The sequence below is a fragment of the Taudactylus pleione genome, unplaced genomic scaffold (assembly GCF_031769625.1).
Source record: "Taudactylus pleione unplaced genomic scaffold, aTauple2 ptg000179l, whole genome shotgun sequence".
In the NCBI taxonomy this organism is placed as follows: Eukaryota; Metazoa; Chordata; class Amphibia; order Anura; family Myobatrachidae; genus Taudactylus; species Taudactylus pleione.
Window position 1 is genome coordinate 32,696,862 of NW_028284581.1, and position 17,563 is coordinate 32,714,424.

General features: G+C 35.5%; 1 protein-coding gene across 4 annotated transcripts in view; it reads left to right on the forward strand.

The window, feature by feature from the left end:
- The window catches only part of LOC148519987 (cadherin-19-like), a 146,074-nt gene that overhangs the window by 107,393 nt on the left and 21,118 nt on the right, over positions 1-17,563 (forward strand). For all 4 annotated transcript variants that reach the window (XM_088475992.1, XM_088475995.1, XM_088475994.1 and 1 more), the window contains 2 exons: positions 8,072-8,205; positions 10,439-10,560. In XM_088475992.1, coding sequence (XP_088332118.1) covers positions 8,072-8,205; positions 10,439-10,560 — 256 coding nt within the window. The remainder of the gene's footprint in view (positions 1-8,071; positions 8,206-10,438; positions 10,561-17,563) is intronic.

Sequence of the window (17,563 nt, forward strand, 5' to 3'; positions counted from 1 at the left end):
TTTGGTGTTTAAGTTGTAAAACCATGAGAGAACTTGGCTTGTAAACTATGGCTTTTAAACTGTGGATATGTATAGAAAGACAGAAGGAAACATTTTGCTTTTATATAGTAGATAGATAAGCTAAATCCTTTTCTAATTCTGTGCCTGACCTGTAGAGGGTGAATGCTATGCAACAATTGTTGTTTTTAATTAATTAAAAATGAACAGTAATTAATTTCTATTTAAATTTTTTTTTGTTGCCTCCACTGTGTTTTAATACGCTCGTATGTAAAATTTCATGGCTTGTAAACTGTGGATTTGTATAGAAGGACAGAATGACAAAAGGACAAATTTTTGATTTTATATAGTAGATACACTACCATTCAAAAGTTTGGGGTCACCCAGATAATTTTGTGTTTTACATGAAAACTGACTTTTAGTTATCAAATGAGTTGCAAAATGAATAGAACATATAGTCAAGACATTGGTAAGGTTAGAAATAATGATTTTTATTTGAAATAATAATTCTGTCCTTTAAACTTTGCTTTTGTCAAATAATGCTCCTTTTGCAGCAATTACAACATTACAGACCTTTGACATTAAAGCTGTTAATTTGTTGAACTTCACCACATGCTTCCTAAAGCACCTCCCACAAGTTGGATTGGCTTGATGGGCACTTCTTGCGTACCATACAGTCAAGCTGCTCCCACAACAGCTCAATGGGGTTGAGATCTGGTGACTGTGCTGGCCACTCCATTACAGACAGAATACCAGCTGCCTGCTTCTTCCCTAAATAGTTCTTGCATAATTTGGAGGTGTGCTTTGTCCTGAAGGAGGAGGAAATTGGCTCCAATCAAGTGCTGTCTACAGGGTATGGCATGGCATTGCAAACTGGAGTGATAGCCTTCCTTATTTAAAAATCCCTTTTACCTTGTACAAATCTCCCACTTTACCAGGACCAAAGCAGCCCCAGACCATCACATTACCTCCACAATGCTTGACAGATGGCCTTCAGGCACTCTTCCAGCATCTTTTCACTTATTCTGCATCTCACAAATTTTCTGCTGTGTGATCCAAACACCTCAAACTTTGATTCGTCTGTCCATAACACTTTTTTCCAATCTTCCTCTGTCCAATGTCTGTGTTCTTTTGCTAATATAAATCTTTTCCTTTTATTGGCCAGTCTCAGATATGGCTTTTTATTTGCCCCTCTGCCTAGAAGGCCAGCATCCCGCAGTTGCCTCTTTACTGTAGACATTGACACTGGCATTTTGCGGGTACCATTTAATGAAGCTGCCAGTTGTAGACTTGTGAGGCATCAATTTCTCAAACTAGAGACTCTAATGTACTTATCTTCTTGCACAGTTGTGCACTGGGGCCTCCCACTTCTTTTTCTACTCTGGTTACAGCATGTTTGTGCTGTTCTCTGAAGGGAGTAGTACACACCATTGTAGGAAATGTTCAGTTTCTAAGCAACTTCTCGCATGGAATAGCCTTCATTTCTAAGAACAAGAATAGACTGTCGAGTTTCACATGAAAGTTCTCTTTTTCTGGCCATTTGAAGAGTATAATCGAACCCACAAATGTGATTCTCCTGATAGCAAACTAGCTCAAAAGATGGCCAGTTTTATAGCTTCTCTAACAAGCAAACCCATTTTCTGCTGTGCTAACATAATTGCACAAGGGTTTTCAAATCATCCATTAGTCTTCTAATGCACTTAGCAAACACAATGTACCATTAGAATACTGGAGTGATGGTTGCTGGAAATGGGCCTCTATACATCTATGTAGATATTCCTTTAAAAACCAGATGTTTGCAGCTAGTATAGTCATTTACCAAATTAACAATGTGTACAGTGTATTTCTGATTAATTTTCTTTCAAAAATATGGACATTTCTAAGTGACCCCAAACTTTTGAACGGTAGTATATATATATATATATATATATATATTAGGGCGCTGAAAGTACACAAGTTGTACAAAACTTTAGAAACATTTAATGTCTCCTGACAGCAGTGATAAATCTTCATTAACAATGATGTAGTTCGATAGGTATCACTACAACTAAAAGCCCAGTTACTTCTCTTCTGGAGCATACACTTTTGGGGTGGATTTTAAGCAACAATTGGATTCATGTTCTGAGTAAGAACATGTGGAGTATTTCTTTCAGTTGGTATACATTTGTGTCACTGAAGAAATCCCACTTTTGGGACGAAATGCATAGGTTTATAAGTGCCTTATACACCTGCCATCTGTGAGGTCCTCACCATTGAGCTCACACCCTCAGGGCTGTTGGAGGAAGTAACATCCTTCTCACAAAGGCGTTGGTTATTTGACACCATTTTTGACATAATGTAAGCAATTTTACATTTATTTGTATCATTTTATCAAGAATAAATATTCTGATATCTACTAACAAGAGGCCATTTGGCCATTTCTTTCATTTTTTGGTGAGAGGGTATAATTCCAGAAAACTCCACTCTGCATATAGGACATTTCTTGATCTGACTTGGTCTATGAAAAAAAGTCTATACATTGGTCTATCGAATTACATAATTTATCACTACGAACAGGAGATGAATTATTAAATTTAGTTACTGGTTGTTTTTAAAGTATTGGACAACCTGTGTGCTTTTAAGCTCTCAATATAAGGGTATTGTTAATCGTATATATATATATATATATATATATATATATACTGTATAAATATATATATATACATATATATGTATTTAAAAGTTCCGGCACTCTCAATATAAATGGGTTCATAGTACTGGGGTGCCTTTTAAGGAAACTTGTGGAGGAATTTCCATAAACATCAATTGTATTTCTTAATGAAAAGAAAAAAAGCACTCTCCAGATTTTCAGCAACATTAATCAGCTTTTAATAATATACCAAAAGTACATTGCAAACCTAATTATTACCTGTGCAGTGCATAGCAGTGGCACTCTCGGATCTTGCAATGAGAGATGAGTCAACAACTGTGCTGTTGCTTGGTCAACATTTCAGTCACAAAGACTTTTATCAAGAACACACATAAAGAAAAACATACATACCTTTATAAATCACAATCTCTACTGGGATCTGCTGACCCACCCTTCGTCTGTCTCCAGGCAGATTATGTCACTTGCATGTGACCGGCATGATGCCATGTGCGTGATGACCTCACGCATCACTGGTGCTCAATGCTGACTAATGATGTCAGCACCTGGGTGTCAGACACCAGGTGAAATGTGGCAAAGTGCATAGAAAACAGAAAAATGTGCCTCTAAGTAGAGACAGCAATACAAACAGAAATCCACATAGGTCAAGAGCAGGGGAAAAACATTATATACAAATATGTAAATGAAACACAAGGGGAAAAGTAAGAGAAAATAAGGATGATTACAAAAAAAACAACATAACAAAGAATAATAAAGAGAGAAAACCATATAAAATCATTATAGCGCCCAAAAAAGGCGCACAAATACATGGACAAAAGAGGCATATATTCAAAAGAAGTTTGTGGTCTCTTCTATGGAACAACACCAAATAATCGTTATTGATATACAGATTGGAAACCGCGTAAGACTATATAAAGTCTATTGACATCAGCGTAAAACTCCTGATGTGGTGCTGGGACCATGGTTTGCAGGTATATGCATACTGAACCCGGTGGTGCCTGTGTAGAAAAAATGCTACATATACCTAGCTGTAAAGGACAGTATATGCTGGTCACTTGTAGTGACGTTATGCACCCGGAGACAGACGGAGGGTGGGTTAGTAGATCTCAGTGGAGATTGTGTTCTATAAAGGTATGTGTGTTTTTCTTTATGTGTGTTCTTGATAAAAGTCTTACAGCACAGTTGCCGACTCATCTCTCATTGTAAGACTCGTGAGTGCCACTGGTATGCACTATACAGGTATTAATTAGGTATTTTTCCATACCACATATGGCACCAGGAAATTAGTTAATTTTATGGTGGAGTGCTAACCTCATGTTATTTAGATAGATAGATAGTGGCCAGTCACTCACTCTAGGTAAAAAATGTGTCTGACTTGTAGAGGTGATCAGAAGGCGGCACTAAGAGACTTCATATGAAGAAAAAAACCTTTTGCCTGATGTTTTAGTAGTCCCTTATCAAAATAGCCTCTGCTATTGATACATCAGATTAAAAAGGTTTTTTCTTCATATGAAGTCTGTGTGCCACCTTCTGTTCACCTCTAGATAAACAGATATCAATTTTTGTATTTTGTATTTTTATTTCTGTTTACATTTATGTAATGTTCTTGTATGTATGTATGTTTGTATGTATGTACCGTTTGTATGTATGTATGTATAAACAGCATATTGTCATAATCCATTGTTTATCATAAAATGTTTTTGCATGTACGGGTAAGTGACTTCTCTTATTGCTTGCTTAAAAAATACTTATTTAAAATGGTAAATCACAAAGTAAGTGTAGTTCTACTGCTACAGTATACTGCAACAATTAGATTTTCAGCAACTGCAACTGGACCCGTAATCATTTAACCTTGGCTTCTTGTTGAGTGACCTGAAAGGACTGCATCACCAGCAGTCATATTATTAGTTGTACAAATTCCTCGAAAGGAGAAAGAAAGTCCTATATAGGCGCACAAAGAATAATTGGTATAAGCTTAAAATATAACCATTATTAGACTGATTAAAACCTTGTTATAGTGAAATATTAAAAAATAAAGAATATTAAGATATTGTGAATAAATTAAATTGAAAATGTGAATAAAATAAGCTGACACTTTAGGGCAATTGCTATCCTATAAATAAAGTTTATTATATCATATACTGAGTATTAATTACTCTTCTTATATTGGTGTATATGTTGTTGGTTTAAAAGAACAAAGAAAAAACACATAAACATGTTACACCGACAGAAGATCCCAGCCGTGCTGGACCTAAGTAAGTTTGAAAATTGGCCTGCTTAAGCTATCTTGCTTCTGCACATCACGCACTGTGTGTATACATAAGTGTGCTGTAGCTGCGTCCCGGGTATAAGCTGTGATAATGTCTAGCTAAATACCAACAATTTAGCTAGACATTATCACAGCATATACCCAGGACACGGCTATAGCATGCTCGAGTATACAGGAATTTAGTCTGCTACTTGTGGGGACAACACGCTAACTACGGACGCTGCCCGATAGTGTGGCTGACCACTGATATTTATTATTTAAATTACTAGTAGTAAGTAAAGCTGACTAATTTAGTCCCATATTCTGGTCTTGGGCTAGTGCACAAGCTATAGACCGGATGAGTAATAAGTGTCCTCCTGTTGCTTAATAATGTATGGAGATGTTATTTAACATGAAAGGGACACTTTAAATTGTCTCCCTTGTCAAACCTTAATAGTAAAGCGATATTCAAGATAAAAGGGAGAACAACCGTTAGGTTCGAATTACATTACTCAGCACTGACTAACTGAGAATTCAAGATACTAAAATTATGATTTAATGCGTGTCCAGGCAGTAGATGAACACCCAATTAATACCCTTACAAATACCCACTAAGTTTTATGATAAGTTACAAACATAGTTGTTGATCGTATTCGATCAAAATTCTATGTAATATTTTTTCTATAGGTTGGGGCATAATATACTACAATACATTGTGATATGTAACAACATTTGTGTATCAATGAAAAAACGGGTTAATCTGATAATAAATGTCCCAGTTATTCACTACATGATTCACTGTGTTCGTGATCAGAAACAAATGTTTCAAAACACATAAGAACAAAGTATCCCATTTATGAAGGGCAATACACAGTGTGTGACGTGCAGAAGCAAAGTATTTTGAGCAGGCTAATATAAAAACTTACTGTGGTTCAGAATGGCAGGGTCTTTCTGTCGACGTGACATGTATTATTACATGCACCATGATATTATATAAATATGAGGGTGTACATATGTTCAGTAACTCACAAATAAATATTTATACTGTAAGACATTAGATTACAGATACGAGATCCAATACCCTCATACATACTCAGAGGGTTGATATGATAATCTGGAAATACAGTTATTGATGGAATCTTAATAAACTTTATGTATTCATCCTTAATTTGTTGGAATATAATATACTATAATATACTGTGACACGAACCAACTATTATGTTTGAATAGAAAGAACGGCCGATCTGTTGATAAATCTCCCAGTTACCCACTATATGTATCACTGCATCTCTGACTAGAAACAAATTATCCAAAATAAATAGGGACATAACTAATTGTTCACTTATGAATACACACAGTGCGTGATGTGCAGAAGCAAGATAGCTTAAGCAGACCAATATTCAAACTTACTTAGGTCCAGCACGGCTGGGTTCTTCTGTCAGTGTAACATGTTTATGTGTTTTTTCTTTGTTATTTTAAACCAACAACATATACACCAATATTAGAAGAGTCATTAATACCCAGTATATGATATAATAAACTTTATTCATAGGATAGCAGTTGCCCTAAAGTGTCAGCTTATTTCATTCACATTTTCAATTTTCTTTATTCACAATATCTTAATATTCTTTATTTTTTAATATTTCACTATAACAAGGTTTTAATCAGTTTAATAAAGGTTATATTTTAAGCTTATAACAATTATTCTTTGTGCGCCTATATAGGACTTTCTTTCTCCTTTCGAGGAATTTGTACAATAGATTTCGGTTCTTGTCCTTGGCTGCACCCCCAATAGAAGACTAATATTGGCAACATTGTAAATGGGTTTTTTTTGTTAATATTTTTGCTAGTGCAGTGGTTCTTCCCTTTTCCCTTTCCCCTGACATTTGTCATATTATTAGTTCCTGTTGGGCCCTTTTTTTGTCTGTAACATACTGGTAAAATAGATATTAGAATACTACAACAGTAGTGGGGAATATCAGATGAAGGTAAAACAGAATGTAATGAAATGGTTTGGTCCAGATTATTATTATTATTATTATTATTATTTTTTTTTTTCTAACAGTTATTACTATAGCACCAGAATAATCCACTGCACTTTGACACACACACAAAAGTAAGAGGGTCCTGCTCACAAGCTTACAATCTTTAGGGAATTCTAGAGGATCCTTCTCATCACTGGTGTTCTTAGTCCTTACAGTATGTGTCAAAAATTATTAGGATAGGTTAGGTTAAATTAAAGAAAGATTGCTAAATTACAAGCCTAATAGATTTGTAGAAATTACCTAATATATAAACACATTTACATTCTTTGCTTTTATTTGGGAATAATAAAAAATATTTCTATAAAAATTAATTTGGTGATCATTAATTAAACATATTCTTTCAACATAAACAATTATGGAAAAATAATTTAAGTGAGGTTGAGATATTATATTATCATAAAACTGAGTAATTCTATGAACGTTGGGCCTGATTCTTCAGTGCACGCAAGTGCACGGCTGAATGTAGATTCCCAATTTTTGCGCGTGTATAGGACTCATTCTGTGAATGTGCAGAATGGCTCCAGCTCAATTGCACGCAAGCCCTTGAATGCCTCTGCCTGATTGACGTGGGTGGCTGGCGTGTCCGCCACATTTTCTGGAAGTGGCCAGCCCAGAGACTGCATGGACATACGGTAAGCAGTGTTCTGGGCTCGCAAGCCAGCCAGCCTGAGTAAGCTGAGGCTTACTAAGCTGTCTGGCCGCCTGGTGCCATCCACCATCGCAACCATCAACCACCGATGGTCACGATGGTCGTGATGGTAATCCCAGCCTGCAACATCCATCATGATGCTGGGATTGTAAATGCAGCAGGGAATGTCATACACCTCCTGCTGCATTTGCATTATTGCCAGGATTGCAATAGCAAAAATGCCTGCATGCAGCTTTGCATTTGCGATCCTTGCTGAATCAGGCTCTTTATTATAAAAAAAATGCTATATCATGAACATATATAAGAGAGATTTTGTTCTGGTAATGTTAACCTCAGGCTGAGGTTAATAAGGCCATGATAATAATAGACATTAGTGATAATAACAATACATAAAATGGCAACATTGTCTTCATCAAATAGTGTATTTTTCACTCTGAGTTACAGGCACTATTCCTGAATATAATGAAATCATTTAATTACATTAGGTATGGCATTCTTCAACAAAAATATTCCAGATCATTTGAAATTTATCCAAACAATGGCTCAATTATCACAGCCAAACACCTGGATAGAGAGTCTGATTCTTGGCATAATGTAACAGTAACAGCAACAGAGGCAAGTAAGTGATGTTTTGATATATTAGCATATTATTATTATTATTATTATTATTATTATTATTATTATTAGGAGTAGTGGTAGTAGTAGTAGTAGTAGTAGTAGTAGTAGTAGTAGTAGTAGTAGTAGTAGCAGTAATATTCTTGCTATTATTATGCTCTACTCTTTACTATCTATTTGTGTTTATCTCTATCTAAATCTCATCAAAATCATCATCATTGTTTATTTATAGGTACCATAAACTCTGTAGTATTAGATAGTAAAAGTTACAAATTTTACCAAAATGCAATGGCACATAAAAACACCATAGAAAAGATTAATTTGACAAAGTAAGCTGCAGACATGAGACAAAGGGTAAACATTGCCCTAGCTTAAAGCCTAGTGGTAGAGGGATATGCTGAGATGAAAATAATTAATGGCACAGGTCAAATGACTGAAGCTGGTAGAACATGTAGAGGGAGCAATATCAGGTGGGATTCATATAGACTATAAAAAGGATATCATTTTTCATAGAGTGTTTGAAATATTACATTGTATTGAGAAAGTCTGGTGAGACAGAGTAGTTGTTCCCTAACTGGGGAGAAGCACAGTAGAAGTCTAAGTGACCAGAGTAAGAGATCATTATCAGAGGGGATGAGAGGCATAGATGAGATGGATCAAAGGGGACAAGTGGGAGTATATCCTGGGATGAGGCAAGAGATAAATTCATGGGAGAAATTAGTGAGGGCTCCACTCCTGCATGCCCCACTGTATTTTGTTAATGTCCTGAGCAACAAAGGTACATATTCTGACAATGTTTCAGAAAGTAACATGACAAAGCAAAGGAATTGGATATATGGAGTGAGACTGAAGGTGTAGTCAAGCATGATAATTAGGCAGTAACCTGTGGGAACAGTGCAGAGTGTGATGTTTTCAACTATGAGGAAATCTAGAAGAATAGTAGGATCTTAAAAAGGGTGAAATTGATTAGTTCTGTCTGGGAAATGATGGAACATGTAGTTGGAGAGATTACAGAGAGGCCAGTAATGACAGGATTAAGAAAGATGGAGAAAAGTCAGGAGAGAAAAGGTAGATTTGTGTGCCTCTGCATATAGTTTTTCATGGAGAATTATAGTATTGCTATAACTCACAAAATGAAGAGAACTAAACATAGAAAAGTAGAGGACTGAAAACAGAACCTTGAGGAACCTCAACATATAGAGGGATTGAGAAGAGGATGTGTCAGTAGTAGAAACAGTAAATGATCAGTCAGAAAGGTAGGAAGTTAACCAGGAGAATACAGCACTGTGAAAGCCTATAAAGTAAAGTGCATCAAGGAGTAGAGTGTAGTCTACTGTAATTAATGCAACAAAGGGTTCAAAAATAATTAGTAGAAAGAAGTGACCTTTTAAGCTATTTGTCATTTTAGTGAGAGCTTTCTGTTGCTTAAAAGTGAGTTGACAGAGGCCAATAAGTGACAGGTTGGCAGACTGGGTATATGTTAGTTATCTAAAGTAAGTTTGCTCACCTCTGAGAGAGAGGGTGGAATAGTATGAAGATACTAGGATACACATGTAATGGAGGAAGTGTGAAGTACATCAATATTTTCTCCGATGGAGTTTGCTAATTTTGGGAACTCTTCGCCAGGTGGTAGGTCTGTTTTGAGTACCAGGTTTTGAATTTGGATTGTTATAGAATTTTGTGGCTGGAGCTGCCAAGTCCAGGACTGCAGTGAGTTTAGTGTTGCAGAATGATACTGCATCATTAGTGCAGGACAGGGTAGAATTATAAGAGATGAGTAATTCAAGTGATGCTGGCAAGAATTTTATGAGATAGTTGTTTAGATGTTACTGTGTGCTTTTAGGTTTGGTGCAGGTTGCAGTGCACATGGCAAGTCATAGAGGTTGTAGTCAGTGTGGAAATGAGATTTTGAGCATTGCACATAGTACAGGAATTGCAGTGTCTATTGCAAAGGGTGGGCAATATTGTCTATTGGGGAAGACTACAGGAGTAAATAAGTGTGAATGCCAGAAGGGTTGTGGATGGGGATATTAAAATCCCTCTGAATAAAAGTGGGTAAGTCATTGAAAAGGAAGTTAGAAAGTCATATAACGTAGAAATATCTCTCTCACTGAATTTCACAAATAAGGGTATATTTCAAATGTATATCTAATAGGTTATCAATATTTGATCACATTGTACCATTAAACCAATATTTAATGTAATCATTTTTTATAAACTTTCCATTTGTTGTTCAGAAAATGCTGCTCATGTATCATATGCGCAAGTGTATATTCGAATTATTGATGTTAATGATAATGCTCCTCAGCTCCAAAATGAATATGATACATATGTGTGTGAAAAATCAAGAGCAGGACAGGTAATGTATACCATCATCATTTTTCAAATTTGACAAAACTTACAAATACTAAAACTAGTGTATGCAATAAAATAGTGTTGATAATGTATTCCTTGCATGTCTGGTGAACATTGTACAGAACATTTAGAGGTGCCACACCATAAACTCAGTTTGCATCTGAAGTAGTTGGGCAGGTTGATGGATTTTCTGGAAAATAGGCAAAGTGGAAATAGTAAAAAAAAGTCATATGATAGTCCAACTTACCTCCACTATAGGACCACTCCCTGTATTGATTTACACTGTATTATTTATATTATAATATGTCTCAGTTTATCATCCTTTATATCTTAAATAAACCACTATAGTGAATGGACAAAAAGGTCTTGCATAATGTTTTTTAGCTTTTAATCATAATTAATAAAGCACACCAAGAAATGTGCATGAGCAGTACGGCTTTCACGCATACTGTATGCAATGGCTCAAAATTTCTCAATATGTGTAAATATCAGCATTGCGTAAATCTCGGAATCAGGGCCTCTGTTAAGCAGCTGGTTTTTATTAAGTATGCAAATGTTTGACTGGTGCTGTTCCCTACTCCTGTCACATACTCCAGACAAATCCCAGGCATTGTTGACTGTGATACCTGTGGCCTGGCTATAAGGAAAGTCAGTTTGCAAATAATCATTCTTGCTGGTGGTTACTGTGTATGCAGGCCCTTTCAGGAGCAGTGGTAGTATTACAATGTCAGGATAGGATCTGCTGTCTCAGAAAAGACAGAGTTGTCTCTGATAAAATATGAAATTACTGTCATTACTGTGAATAACAGATAATTTTCTCTACTGTGTGCTTTTTGACTAGGTTCACTCTGGGATTAGATAGTATCATTAACTGCCAGTTTTATACACATAAAGATATTTTTACTATTTTGTGTAAGACAATATTCGTAAAAGAAATACAGTATTTTCCACTTATGTAAATAAAAGCAAAAAAAACCCATGTAAAAGAAATCATGTGTATCCTTTCAAAAAGGCAGTCAAAATATTCCACATGCAGATGCCACTTAACACCTGATTCCAAGATGTATGCTGACCTGATGGTTAGACACAAATCTGATGTTTGGGAGCCTGCACATGTGCAGAATGAATCTTGCGATTTTACACACAGTTCCCCCAAGACTCTGCATGACTGAAAGGGGGCAGTGCAGGGGGGGTGTAGATCAGATGGCATGCATTTTCGGAAACAGGGGCGTGTCACCCTGTTTTCTGGTTGTGATGGTGATCCCAGGCTGTAGCCTCGGTAGCAGCTGTGGGATCACACATGCTGACAGGAGGCATCTCTTCTCTTTAGACACCTCCTGCAGTATTAGCATTTGAGCAGTAGATGGTCGCATTGCACAGTCACTTGTGTGCAGCTTTACAATACTGTCTACCTCTAAATCAGGCACTTAGGCTACTTGGCTGGGTAAGTAAAAGGCATCAATCTTTAAAACAGGAGCTGCTGGGGGTGAACGAGGACCAGATTTGTTTAAAACATAAACAGCCAGTTAAAAAAGAGAATCTAATTATATTGTTTAACAATTACATAAGACAGCTAAATATACATTATATTTAAATGACTTTTGGGTATTTTATTATTACATAGTCCAATAATCTAAAATTGCAACATATTTAATTAATGATTTAATTGATATTTTGCATTTTTAGTACACTACACTGTTTAACCATGTGATTTCAACAGAATAATAACTTGTTACATTTTATGGTAAAAATGAAATTAGATTTAAAATACATTTTAATCAAAATTATGACTATTTTATACAAAATAATAATTTACAATTAAATGTATGCTCTACTTCAATTACTGTTTCAAATAATGGTAACATACTGTACTTTAAACAGAAGACTAAGAGATTTTATAATGTCTGTATAACTATACAACCACACTATTAAGTAATGGAACTATAAACAAATATCTAATACATTTAAAGTGCATTGGGTTTTACTCTTAAAGTACATCTTATTGTTCACTTATTTCTCAGAAAGATCTTGGTTTTAAAATTCTCTTCCCAAAGCTTCCAGTTTAATGAGTCCTGAAATGACACAATTCATGCAATTAGATTTTGATCCAATCAATAACACAGCTGCTAAAGTTTTCTAAACGCTGAACCTAACCTTGTTATCTTTGTCCTAACATCAACATCAACTTTTGCAAATGAAATTCACAAATAAGTTACGGGAATGAGTATGGCTATGTTATTATATATTACATTTTTTTTGTTGTTATTTATATGCACTCTTCAAAAGTTTAATCAGAAATGTTGCCAAGTTGTCAGTTGCATGTTAATTTGTATTGTATATTTATATAAAAATGTTGACAATGTTACCAGTAAAAGTTGAAATGGTTATCATAAATCTTGCTTTTCATTTTGTTTTGAATATGTTAAACTATTTAATAGAAGGTATCTAATTATGAACAGAGAAGAATTTGGGTGATATAATTAGTAGACCTCCGACCTAATTAACTTTTAGCAGACATGTTATATTGTATAACATCAGGGTGATGGTTGGTGAAAGTAATTTTAGCTAGCAAGTTGGTGCCAAAGAAGATAATTTAAGAGTTTTCACAATATATTTTGTAATGTTTTAGCTGAGCCTATAGAATCAGTTCACTGAATAGTGGATCATAACAATTCTTTTTGCTCTTTTTTGGTAATTATTTTATTGAAAACAAATTTGCTTTTCAACTCATGGTCTAAGGGCCAGACTCATCATGGATCACAACTGCAACAGCTTACGCAGTTTGGCCGATGGTGCATACTGCGCATGCATATGCATTGCAGTGTGCCTGCATGAGTTAGCATTGCGATAGCCCTGCGATCGTTCATACAGAAAGAAAGTCATCGCAGAGTGAGTGACGGGAGATCAGTGTTTGGGCATGGTAATGTGGGAGTGGTAAGAGAAATGCAGACGTGCCTCTTTGTTTGAATGCAGCTTGAGTACTTACTGCATGCGATGAGACTTGCAATTTCTGAGGCAGGTCACACCTGCTGTAATTCTGCGTGATGGGCTGGTGTATATGCAGGACTGTAATGTATTACGGATGTGAGATAGTGGTAGTGGACAGTAGTGGGAGTCTGTATGCTGGCTGGGCGATGGCTTTGCAATTGTATTCATTAGCATAGTTCACAGCAGACCTCCATGCTTAATCGCAGCTGCGATAGCGATCCATAGTGAATCAGGCCCTAAGTACACTAAGCAGTACCATGGGTGTCTTACTGCACTTCTAGAGCTCCCACATCAAATAGTGTGACTGCTTATTATGTTAGTTTGTGATATATTGTTCCAGTGAGCTGGCTTATCATTGGGCCACATTAAGTAATAGTGAGGTTTTAATTGCATTACATCACAAAAGCTCATCTCAAGTCATTTTTATTTATTAAGAGAGACAAATGCTTTTATTGTGCACAATGCTTGTGGTGTGAGTGACTTTGTTCTATTATTCTGGATTTTCATATCTGTGTGTTCCCAGTCCTGAACTACATGTGCACGAGAAATATCCTAATCCTTGTACATGTGTCCTCTCTTCTCAGTCGATCCGTGTATGTTATATTCTTCCTTACCCCTAACTGTAGTTCTTTTCCTCAACAATAAAAATGTGTCACCTCTGGGACCTAATTACATCCCATACTGTTAGCACATATAAAAATTAATGTTTATGGTTAATCTGCTGCTTTATAATAACTATAAATTCCAAAATTGTAACTTCACTGCAGCTGAAGAGTTACTTACAATCTATAAATAATGTTTAGAGATCAATAGGTCACTATCTTTCAGTTACTTTCATTATGTACATAAACCAGATGTAGGTATTCTCCACAATTGCAGGAAGACATTTAGCAGTGTTTGTTGGGCATTGCATTTTCTTAAGACATTGCCCACCTTCAGAGTAATGTACAGTGAGCAAGGAAGTATTGATACCACTGTACAAATCCTGTGAATTAAATCAGTACAAAATGGTCAGTGCATAACTACACCCCTGCACTGGCTTCCAGTCTCCTCGTAATTAATTTCAAATGAATTACCTACAAAGACCTCAACAATGTGACCCATTCATACAGTATATATCAATATCATATTGCTATACCCTGCTTCTTGCCCTCTTATATTTCCCAAAGCCTATATGTAGTTGCTTTCAGAAATTAGCACTTAACACGTACTACTCCCACATATACTACTCACAATGGGGCTAACTTTGAGTTGGGTGCAAGGCATAAAAAAGCAATTAACTTTGCACCATGGCAAAACCATGCTGCACTGCAGGTGGAGGAGGTTTAAAATATGCAAGATGATTTATAATTGAGAGGGGCACATCCAATCTCAAATTTTAAATTTCAGTGTAAAAATAAAGCTGTCCATTATTTATGGTGACATGCAAAAGCAGCCAGTAATTATCCTGCATAAAAAATATTTGCACCCTTTGTATTGCTACATGGTTTGTCCAGTGGCAAATTTACTTGCTCTTTGTTCTTTGCTCCCAGTTAAGGAATCAGCCTCAATATTAGCCTATTACAGTTGTACAGACCACGACTCTAAAACAGACTCTCTCCTCTTATCTCAACAGTGCCTTCAACCAATTGCACTGCAACCTTCCCTAAAAAAAATGTTATGCTATTATTTTATCTATCTTTTATGTCCCTGTCTTATGTATGCCCTGGTTTTGTCACTGTAAAACACTGTGGTGACTTGCAAATCAAAAACAATCATAATAATAATTAGCCATCAATCACCTACATATAATAAAATACCATTAATAAGAAGTCATGGAAGTCATTAGTCTTAATCTATTCTCAAATCTATTCTCAATTGAAAAAAAAAACACCCATTGTCCAAGGGCATGTTACTCATCATCATAATACTTCATGTGTAGATTTATTTTTGTGTTATGACTGTAAAAAGTACACGTGTCCAAATGCACTGTTGCTTAAGTCACAGAAAATAGCCTTTCTTGGTGTGCCAGGCCCCTGGTGACTCTGGAGCACTGAGCGTTTATTTTGCTCAAAATGTGCATCTTATTAGCAGGCAGAAAATAAACAACTGGGAGTGACAAAACTACATTGCTAGATTATACTGATTAATGTGTTTATCTGTGTGCAATCGAGTCTGCAACTTCGTACAAGTTCAAAAGTAATTTCTTTGTGGTGAAAGTTGCAGTCCAGCATCTCTAGTAGACTGTGAGTGGTAATTCACTATGTCTGCCATTTGAACAAGATGCAAAATGAAAAGAAAAATATGGTAGACTAATTCTCTCAGAAAATTAATACAGTTAAGCTGGGCATCTCAGGCAATATGGTGTATATACTCTGGGGGTATTTTTACTAAAGTGTGGGTTTATAGCAGTAGAGATATTGCCCAGAGCAATCTACCAGATTATACTTACTGTATCATCTAGCAGTTCCTAGAAGATAATAGAGAGCATCGGATTGGTTGATATGGGCAACATCTCCACTTCTATAAACATGTACTTTAGCAAATATATCCCTAGGTGTATGAGGACATATCAGTAAAAAAATGCAATACCTCCCTTCCTTACTGGCCATGAGTACAATGTTTGGAACTTAGCAAACGCCTATTATAGTAAATTGGTTGAAAGAAGTTCCTTATCTATATTTGGTGTGTATGCCATTTCTTCATATGTGACTTAACAAGTATTTTGACTGTGTATATATATATATATATATATATATATATATATATATATATTACATATATATATATATATATATATATATATATATATATTATGATTAGAAATGTGCTGATTGGTTCTCAAGAAATCTGAATCCACCCAAATTTTGTGAATCCAGACAGATTTGAGTTGTGGATCTGATCTCCTGAGGGAATCTGGACAGATCTGAGTCATGGTTCTGGACTTCCCACAGTTTGGAATATGGATTCTGAATCAGAATTTCAGTTTTGGATTGTAAAAATTAAATGATTTTAGCTGTTTCTAAAAACTTTTTAACAATTTAAAAAAAAAACAGTTCCAAAACTAAAACCAAAACACTTGAGGGTGGTTTTTCAGAATCAAAACTGGAACATAAATCCAGATCCAAAACCAAATGGGGATCAACGCACATCTCTAATTGTCATATATTTTTATATGGGATTTTTGACGTATACTTATGATTGAAATTTTAGAAAAATACCTTGGTCTAGTAGTTTTTCTTAAAAAACTGTGTTTTTTAATTTTGTATAGAAAGTTTAAAGACATGTTGGTGGGGTAAAAAAGAAGAGTTGGCATATAAACGGGAGGTGGATGGTACATAACACCATGCAGTTGGTAGTCCCAGTTCACTTCGGAAGCACAGTTGAAGGTTTAAAAAATATTTTGTTATAAGTGACCAGAGACTATTGCTTCCATACCATGGAGGGGAAATTGACACAGAGAAACTTAGGATATGGTTAAAGGAGATGAGTGGTTGGAGGCACCCATAATTATTTTATATGTGCAATGAGATAATAACACAGAACAAACAGAAACAGGGGCTTCATAGCGCCCTACCCAAGCTGCTCATATTCTAGTAAATGTATATGAGTGTAATGAATTATGTTTGTAAGACGTTCCATACTGTAATTATGCCAAACTCGACTAATGTTAAAGGGCAGGTAAAGTGGTTCTGCTTTATGTTTGAGTTCAAAGTTAAATAACATTTGGCTGAACTTATTGTACAGTACCAGCTGAGTTTGGGGCATGTTTTGGTATATTAATCTGGGTAGGAGTGAGTAGGAGGCAGAGCCCAAGAATTATATTACAGGTATTGTATAATTTAGATGGTGCAGTTCCTGCCAAGCTATTTTAGTTTTGATATGTCTGGTGCCTGAGGCATGATTATTCACTATCCACACCCATACATAATAACTATAAAGAAGCAGAATCCCTATATGATACAAAAAAGACATTTGTCTTTAATGTTAAAATAAATGCAAACATTTTATGTAATTTGTAGAATTTTATGCATGAGTTA